Genomic DNA, 9,474 nt, shown 5'->3' with positions numbered 1-9,474 from the left:
CACCTTGCTCCCCACTTTACAAAATGTAGCATTGATGTCCAATTTTTCATTGTTAGTAGCACCTTGGTCTTTAATGGATAATTTTACCTAGGGGTGTACATGATTTCATTTGGTTTTAGTTCCACGACAATCGAACCAAACCATGAATCAATATTTTTTTTGATAATGGAATTAATGATTTTCCTGACATATGAAACCGAACCAAATCGAACTGAACCATTCAATTTTGGTTTGATTCGGTTTGTTAAGATTTTATTATCTAAATTTTCAAATGATAAATGCAAATTAAAATCTACCACTACATCCATAAGCTGGAAACACATGACTAAATCAAAAAAATAAACATCAAGCTTTTTGGCAAATTCAACTTCAAATTATCAATCATCGAATGAAATATTGTATAATAAAATTCATTCACAAAAGTCCATATTAACAAATAAAACATAGTCATGATTTGAATACATAAACCTCAAGTTCCATCCCCATATAAAATATGACTAATAAAAATAATTCACTAATATAGACGATTGAATCACTAACAAAAGTTGGATTATTTGGTGTGATTCACTCATTTGTAAATATATATTCAAAATTAATAAAAATCGAGTATGATTTTTGGTTCTGGTTCTTGAACTAGAATTGAAACCAAACCATAACCGAATGGTTCTTGGTTCTAAAAACAAAAATCATTAATGGTTTTTGTTTTTTTTGTTTTTTTGTTTTGTAGAACCAATCCAAATTGTTTGGTTTGGTTCGATTCTAGTTTGATTTGTTTGGTTTGGTCATTGTGTTCACCCCTAATTTTACCCTTATTTTGGATAAACAAAAAAAAGAATGGAAAGAGAAGAAAAGTAAAGATAATTGAGAACTTATTTCCTCTTTAAGCCCAAATAATTTCCTTTTTACCATTCTTGCTTTTATTCAAATGCTTGTTTGTTTAAAGATTGAGAAGGGTAACATCATATTTTTAACGGACTAGCATATAAAATTGTCCATTGCTACCAAATTAAAGATTGCGCACGTAAATGTTCCATTTTGAACATTGGAAAAACAATGTGCAACATGCGTCAAAGTTTGGAGACCTATACGGCTATTTTCTTTACGGTACAATCTTTCATTGCGGGTCACCCAAGTGATATGAAGCTTCTACTTCTCTTCATTTCCTCTGACCTTCCTATTTCCCATCAAATCTTCCATGTTTTCTCCATAAATTCAATCCCATCTCCTTCCGAGAAAAAACCCTTGTACCTTAAGATATCACACTTCCACATCTATATAAAACTGATAAATATTCGACAAAATCCTAAAACTTCAAGTTGAATTTTCTTTTTTCTTGATTGCCCTTTAGAAATGGATGTAATACAAAGTGTTCCAAGAGTGATGAGCAGCGATAAGAAGAAGACTAAAAGCAAGAGGAATATTAACAATTCACTCAAAGTTGTGTATTTCTTGCTTTTATTCAAATGCTTGTTTGTTTAAAGATTGAGAAGGGTAACATCATATTTTTAACGGACTAGCATATAAAATTGTCCATTGCTACCAAATTAAAGATTGCGCACGTAAATGTTCCATTTTGAACATTGGAAAAACAATGTGCAACATGCGTCAAAGTTTGGAGACCTATACGGCTATTTTCTTTACGGTACAATCTTTCATTGCGGGTCACCCAAGTGATATGAAGCTTCTACTTCTCTTCATTTCCTCTGACCTTCCTATTTCCCATCAAATCTTCCATGTTTTCTCCATAAATTCAATCCCATCTCCTTCCGAGAAAAAACCCTTGTACCTTAAGATATCACACTTCCACATCTATATAAAACTGATAAATATTCGACAAAATCCTAAAACTTCAAGTTGAATTTTCTTTTTTCTTGATTGCCCTTTAGAAATGGATGTAATACAAAGTGTTCCAAGAGTGATGAGCAGCGATAAGAAGAAGACTAAAAGCAAGAGGAATATTAACAATTCACTCAAAGTTGTGTATATCTCTAGCCCTATGAAGGTGAAGACTAGCGCGACAAGATTCCGTTCCCTTGTTCAAGAACTCACCGGTAGACACTCCAATGTGTCCCAGTTTATGGATTCCAATGTTTGTACTGGTTTTCATGAGGTTAATGAATCTGATGGAAATTTACTGCCCAAGTCTGTGAATGATGATGTCTGTGCTCAAGGCGAGTCGCCCACGAGCTCAGATTCGACCTTTTTGGAGGCTATTGGCAATGACAACATATTCAGCTCTCAGACGGAACAGCAATTTGCTGAAATTTTTTCGTCTTTTTATTCTTCTGAGTTGGACTTGGATGTTCTAGGAAGCCAAGAGGATTTACGAATTTTGTAGACCATATGTTTATACGTATATATTATGATTATAGTTAATTTGTCTTGATTCCAAGATATGCCTGGTTAACATATGTCATAATTACAGAGTGAGGGATGAAAACTTTTAACTAAGCGTTTGTTTGAGAATTTTTGTTAATAAATGGTTCAATTTATAAATGGACAAAATGAGTATATTGAATAAAGTGAAAAATCTGGGAATTTATTCAGCTTCCAATTTTTTTATTTTTTATTTTTTCCATATAGTGTAATACAGAGTTTTCTTAGTTTAGTTTAGAACATAGTTGTCAGACTCGGTCCAGACATTGACCTAGAAAATGTAGCGGGTCAATGGGTTAGTGGTTCAACTGGTGATCCGGTGGTTCAATTGGCGGGTTAATTCCTATCAAATATATTATTAAATATTTTCATTGAACAATAAAATTTTACCATTTTCTACCAATAACTAAATTAACCCCCTATTATTTTGTTAACTAAAGATCAATATATATCCCAAATAACAGAAATTCTAAATCATACGTAGTCAAATATGCATTTAAAACTATAAAAATAACAATCAATGAGAAAAAAAAAATTTATCTAACAAAAATCAACAAGATAGCTTCATATGTTATAAGAATATGCTTGAAAAATTAAAACCATCATTTAAAGGTCAATTGTGGATAAAGAACATGTGAATAAATTAAATTATTTGAGATAAATCAATATTTTCTTAATTAAGATATTCTGGAGTTCATCCATGCTGGGGTTCGGATATAAGTTTTTCAATTCCTTAGCCTTGTATAAATGATGGAGTCTTGGTCATACTAAAATCCTCGTTTCCAATGTTTGTATCACCTCTATTTTCATTGCCATTGCCAACATTTTCATAACAATCTAGATCAAGATCATCAAAATGTAATTCATTTGGAAAAGAGTTTTAAAATTCAGGGTTACATCATATATACTTTAATATGAAGAAGAACCAATAGCATTAATAGAACAATTACAGTCATTTTTGTCATTTTGTAACATGCATCCAATTCATGGCGAAATACTTCCAACTCATCATCTACCAAAGTTGGTGGCTCCTCCTCTAACACCTAATTACCATAGATGCCAAACATTTCAAAGTTGATAGGATCATAATTTCAACTCTTGAAATAATTCCTAAACAAAGTTTATACACGTTTTACTGAAAATGGGGATTGTATAATTGACTCTGGTGCAATGAATCACATGACTTGTGACCATGATACGTTTAGCCATTTACTCTCTAAATATCCCAAAACTACCATTACCAATGCCAATGGGGTTTCATCTCCAACCATTGGTGTTGGTACGATTCCATTATCTCCTAATTTTAACCATCAAAGATGCCTTGTACTGTCATTAAATTGCAACATTCTCTCTATTTCTCAATTAACCAAATCTTATGATTGTGTTGCAATTTTCTTCCCTACTTATCGTGTACTTCAGGACATCCATACCAAGGAGAGGATTGACAGTGGTTAAGAAAGTGGATGATTGTACTGTCTGGAGAATGGTTTTCAACAGTCCAACATATAAAGGCAAGCTCAATTGGTAAAGGAAGATTTAATGAGTAAGAATGATGAGAAAATCTGTCTATGGCATAGGCGTCTAGGACATCCTTCATTTTATTATATTAGGATATTATTCCCCTTTCTATTTCATGAATATAATTTTTCAGATTTTGTTTGCGAAACTTGTGTAATGACAAAAGCCCATCATACAACTTTTTGTTTGAGTGATAATAAATCAAAATTTCCTTTCTCACTAGTTCACTCAGATGTTTGGAGACTAGCACCGATTCCTACTCTAAATGGGATGAGGTGGTTTGTGACTTTTGTGGATGATTGCATTCGAATGAATTGGGTTTACCATTTGAAACATAAGAGTGACGTGAGTACCGTTTTTCGATCTTTTTATCAAATGATAACCATCCAATTTGGTATTCCTACAAAAGTTTTCCGTTTTGATAATGGAGAAGAGTACTTCAAGCATGAGTTGGTAAAATTCATGTGTTCGGTAGGTATTATTCATCAAATATGATGTCTTTATTCTCCCCAACAAAATGGTGTTATGTAATGAAAAAATTGGCATTTATTGGAAGTTATTAATCTCTTTTTGTCTGGGGACATGTGCCTTCTTATTTGTGGGATGAGGAATTGAATTTAGCGATCTATTTGTAAGTTGTACACCATCTAGTATTCTTAACTTTAGAAGACCATTAGAGTCTCATTTGACCATTGCACTCTTCCACCAGTGTTACTTTTCGCTCCTAGAATTTTTGGGTGTGTAGTTTTTGTTCATTTGCATTCCCATCAACGCACCAAGTCTGAACCACGTGTTTTGAAATACGTCTTTTTGGGATATGAGATCCATCAAAAGGATTACAAATGTTAGGACCTTGCCCTTTAAAAGATCGATATTTCCATGGATGTTAGCTTTCACTAGGAAAAAATTTTCTACCAACCATCGTCTATTGATTCTTCTTTTCAGGGGAAAAATCGAGGAGAATGGATTAATCAATGAAGAATTGCAGGCATTTTTTCCTACTGCTGATAGTGACAGTCTTCTCCATGATAGTACATTGTCTTGTCTAAATTCCGTGCAACCACTAGGACAGTTTTCTTCTGAGGTACTTTCTAGTCCTGATTCTACAATTATGCTTGAGCTTGATTCTATAGTCGATGAAAATAATACTAAACATCTTGTTGACACTGATAATACTGAACCTCTTATTGATATTGATAATACTGAATCTCTTTTGTCTCATTATCATCTCCCACCATGTTCTAATCATGGTATACCACCTGCTAAATATGAGCGTGACCCTAAAAGTTAAATAAGATATCCCATTATTGGTTACGTGAATTCGCATAGACTGTCCAAAACATGGGCATCTTATGTGCTATAGTTATCATCTGTTTCTATTCCTAGTAAAATGCATGAAGCTTTAGCAAATGCTAGATGTACTCAAGCCATGGCAGAAGAAATGGTTGCGCTTAAAAAATGAAATAAAGAAAATAAAAATTGAAAAGTAAAGGAAAAACAACGCACTATTTGCTTAATTCACCTGTAGATGTGAAGATAAATCCATTAAGTCGATCTTAAGGAGTGCTGAAACATTCTATTGCCGAAACCTTTCGGTTGTGGAATTTTTCCCAAAAGGATAATATATGATTTGCGGACTGGGACTACCACCTGCTATGCTAAACTTAACCTCTGGCTGTGAAGAAATTTATTCTTGATGAATTGAAATTTCCAATTTAGGTATATTAGAAGGTCATATCCTAGCCGACTGACATATTGAGTAGAAATCCAGTAAAGTACACAGGAACAAACTGATTTACAATTAGATCTCAAATTGGGATTGCGGTATTTATTCTGTGATTTTGCATCACCTCATGCTGAACTCCTTGAATTTGAAGCAGATGATTTTTACAAAAATATAGGTGAAGACGGTGAAGATTAAACTTGGAAAACACAACACACAATGGTTGTGGCATTGATGGCGAACTATTTCCTGTAAATAGGCAAGTGATCTATTCATTACTTCCAGAACAGCGCAGCCTTATGGGCCACAACTCCTCTTTCTAACAAGTGATTGCTACAGCTGCTGCCTTCATGTCGGTCTTTGTCTTGGTCTACAGCCGAATATATTTATCATAGTGAATCTGTTGATACTAGTCGCCCTTGCTGTTTTTGACGAACTTTGAGGTCCTTGTATATTTTATCCATGTTTTTGTCACTTGATTTTTTAGAATTGTCTTTCATCATGAAACTTCACTAGTTATATGCTCAGGCTGACTTTGGTATGGAATGTAATTTTGTGATTGTTTGACAAGCTTAGTGTAAAGAAATATGGTTTGAACTTTGTTTCATTTCTTGACCTCGGGTTTCTTGCCATACTTCCTTGTCTTGCACTTCGATAGTTTAGACTTGGCCTTTGATGGCACGAGCTGAGACTGATTTGTGTGTACTACTTTCTTTGATGATGGTTCGTCTAAAGTTTCAAGCACAGCCAACTAGCCATACCTTGGCTGGTACAAATTTTCTTAGACCTATCGATTGAGATTAATTCATTCAAGTAATTTATTCCACCATTTTAAGAACTACACATAAATATGATTGGATAATTTGGATAATTCAAGTTGATTAAGGTTATTTTGGTCATTTTATCAAGTTAAGATTCATGTTGATTAAGGTTATTGTGGTCATTTTATCAAGTTAAGGTCAACTAGTATTTGAAGTTGCAAGCTGTTAAGCTGAATAAGGGCGAGTTGAAATGGAAAAACAGAGCCCATGTTTGATCCTTAGTTCCTTACTCTTTAAAAACTCATCATTTTTAAAAATTAAAACTCATTTTTGTTGTAAACTATACATTTATATTGGTGCAGCCCTAGTTTTTATTATTATTGTATCCCTCGTAGTCTTATTTCTTCCATATAAATATGGAAATTTAATTTTTCCCTAGTTTTTATTACTATTGTATCCCTCGTAGTCTTATTTCTTCCATATAAATATGGAAATTTAATTTTCAATAAAATACACACAAGTTGAACTTCTTCACTTCCTTCTCCTTTCCCTCTATTTTATAACACATTGTCAATACGATTCATCTCCAAAAGATAGTATTAATTACTTGGTGGCTGCGAGTTTGTCGAAATCAATTTTGTAGAATTTCCTTTTTCCACTGTCATAAGCCAAATAGAATTAAGATAAATAATGATTACTTCCCATTGTCGTGATCAACTTCCAAGTTAATTTAGTCAATTCATGCATAGAGATTGTATGCAAACCCATAATGATTATTTTATTGTATGCATAATGATTGCTTAAAAAAAATAAAATTACTAATGCATTTATACTCAACTCCACTTGTACACATATCTTGTTTGCATAAATTTTACATATTTGGTGGATTGTGTCTATTTTTGTAATTATCTTTTATCTATAAATTCATATCCTATCTTTATGCACCTATTTGAATTAATCAAATCACCTATAGTAATGCGAATTATATATATACGTCTTTGAAACCAAAACAAATCTCATATTGACGTTGACATTAATGGGAAAAAAATTCGTACTATTTGCTTAATTTTTATGTTTCTAAAATATATATGTTTATCATTAATCTTTATGTATATAACTTGTTTATATATTTTTAGATGTACTTTTATAAATTTTAAATTGATAATCTATCATGATGTTCGTCAAGTAGCAAACATCATAACTAATATTCCAGAAGAATATTACTCGTAGATCGGTCTACTACGAATATTTTATTGTTGTTCCTAGAGTGACACAATTAATATAAAAGAATATTATTTAATCCTGAAGAGCATCAATTGTATTTTTCAATATTCTATAACAATATTGATGTATTACTCTTAAAAAAGTGAAGGTCTATTTGATAACAAAGGTGAAAAGGGCAAACCAATTTCATAAAAGTTGGAAAAGATAAAAGCCATCAAAATCATAAGAATTTGATTCCCATGGAATTGACAAAAAACATGTTTTAAGTATTTGTATTTTGAAATTCGAATTCTATTTTCACTTTCGTATCAAACAGCTAAGGTAAAAAATGAATTCCACTGATGTGACATTTTCCATAGAATACGACACTATCAAACGGACCCAAATAGTAAAATACAATGTGCTCTCGAAGTAGTATATATTTATAAGAATATATCATTTTGAATTAGTATTTATCCCTAAAGGAAAACATATAACTCATATCATGTGAGATTGACTACTTGATAGTTATTATATGATTATATAATGTTTTATCATATTCTTTGAAATTAATTATATTTTCTTTTGCTTTATTATGTAGTTACTTAAATAAAAAAAATCACAAAAATTGAGTTTGTCACGTTCTAACCAAAATTATCTATCATGAATTCTCAATATTGAGGTTCATCTTGTCTTAAAGAGTCTGGAAGAGATAACAAAAGAAGAAATCAAGAATTCCTGTAAAATCGTGGAAATCACTTATCTTCCTTCGTGGTGTCTTCATGGTAGATTAAAAATTGAATACCTCACCGTGAAGGATCTGTAGCTTCTTTGAAAAAAATTGACTAAAAGATTTGACAATCAAAAAACTATAATCCTTCACAAGTCCACAATAAACATATGTATCTTCCCTTACAAGATTTTTAACTGTTAGTGAGCATGATTCCGAGCTATTTGGAATATGTTCAAAATTAATTTTGGAGAAAAAATTACTGAAGAACATCTCTTGCTGAAAATCTTTTTCTACCTTCCATACATCTTTTCTATAGCATTAATATCGTGAACATGTTTCAAAAAGTACTAACAGCTCATATTTTGCTTGCTTGTATCTGAACCAAATTATGAATTCTTGGTGAAAATTCTTGGGTTATGTCTAACTGATTTTGTACCATTGCCTTACATAAAATGGTATTGCGCTGCTTGATGTAAATGCAATATCAAGACAAAGAAGTAAACATGGACATAAACATGAATTTGGATGTGGACGCAAAAGAAATCATGGACAAAAATAATCAACAATACTATTAGTAACATAGCAACAATTTCAAAAGACATAAAGCAAACAAAAGTAGCATATCATAAAAAGAGTACGAATAAATTTGTTTTAGATATGGAATGAAAGAGTATTGTAACACATACATGTCATACAACAAAATATTTTATGGAGCTCTGCCAAAAATTAATCAAGGCAAAAGAAAAAGCGAGGATAAAATTCATTGATTATGATGATCCAACAACTTATGTGACTCACTTCGTTTGATCGGAGGCGGTATACTCGATACTATTGATTAATTTATTTTTCAATATCTTAGTAGTTTATTTTGATTTGAAAGTGTCTTAGGTCTTTTTTTTTTTTTTTAAGTTTTAAATTTTTTACTATTAAATTATTTTAGTTAATTAAAATATTGCTTAACTCCTTTCCATTATAAAACCAATTTTTCTAAATATTTATTTTGCAATGCTTATAAATTCATGCTAAATTGTCAAAATATCTGCTAATTGATAGTAAAACTGCGTATACTATTTTTCAGGATATTTTTTTGGACTTAACATTAATAGAAAATAATGTTAATACGATATTAGGTGCATTAGATGTCGTTGAAGGCTCCGAAA

General features: G+C 31.6%; 1 protein-coding gene across 2 annotated transcripts; it reads left to right on the top strand.

The window, feature by feature from the left end:
- Positions 1-1,149: 1,149 nt before the first annotated feature.
- On the top strand, positions 1,150-2,530 carry LOC111376056 (sigma factor binding protein 1, chloroplastic-like). 2 transcript variants are annotated; one of them, XM_022998983.1, is made up of 2 exons: positions 1,150-1,446; positions 1,985-2,530. In XM_022998983.1, exons 1-2 carry the CDS (start codon positions 1,351-1,353, stop codon positions 2,336-2,338), a joined length of 450 nt encoding a protein of 149 aa, XP_022854751.1. In that variant the 5' UTR covers positions 1,150-1,350; the 3' UTR covers positions 2,339-2,530. The 2 variants fall into 2 exon arrangements, with proteins under 2 accessions (XP_022854751.1, XP_022854750.1); XM_022998982.1 differs by having other exon boundaries at positions 1,154-1,415; positions 1,954-2,530.
- The last annotated feature ends 6,944 nt before the right edge of the window (positions 2,531-9,474 follow it).

Source organism: Olea europaea, unplaced genomic scaffold (genome assembly GCF_002742605.1).
Source record: "Olea europaea var. sylvestris unplaced genomic scaffold, O_europaea_v1 scaffold1440, whole genome shotgun sequence".
NCBI lineage: Eukaryota > Viridiplantae > Streptophyta > Magnoliopsida > Lamiales > Oleaceae > Olea > Olea europaea.
The sequence above is the reverse complement of the archived record's forward strand: the minus strand, read 5'-3'. Positions and strand labels throughout refer to the sequence as shown.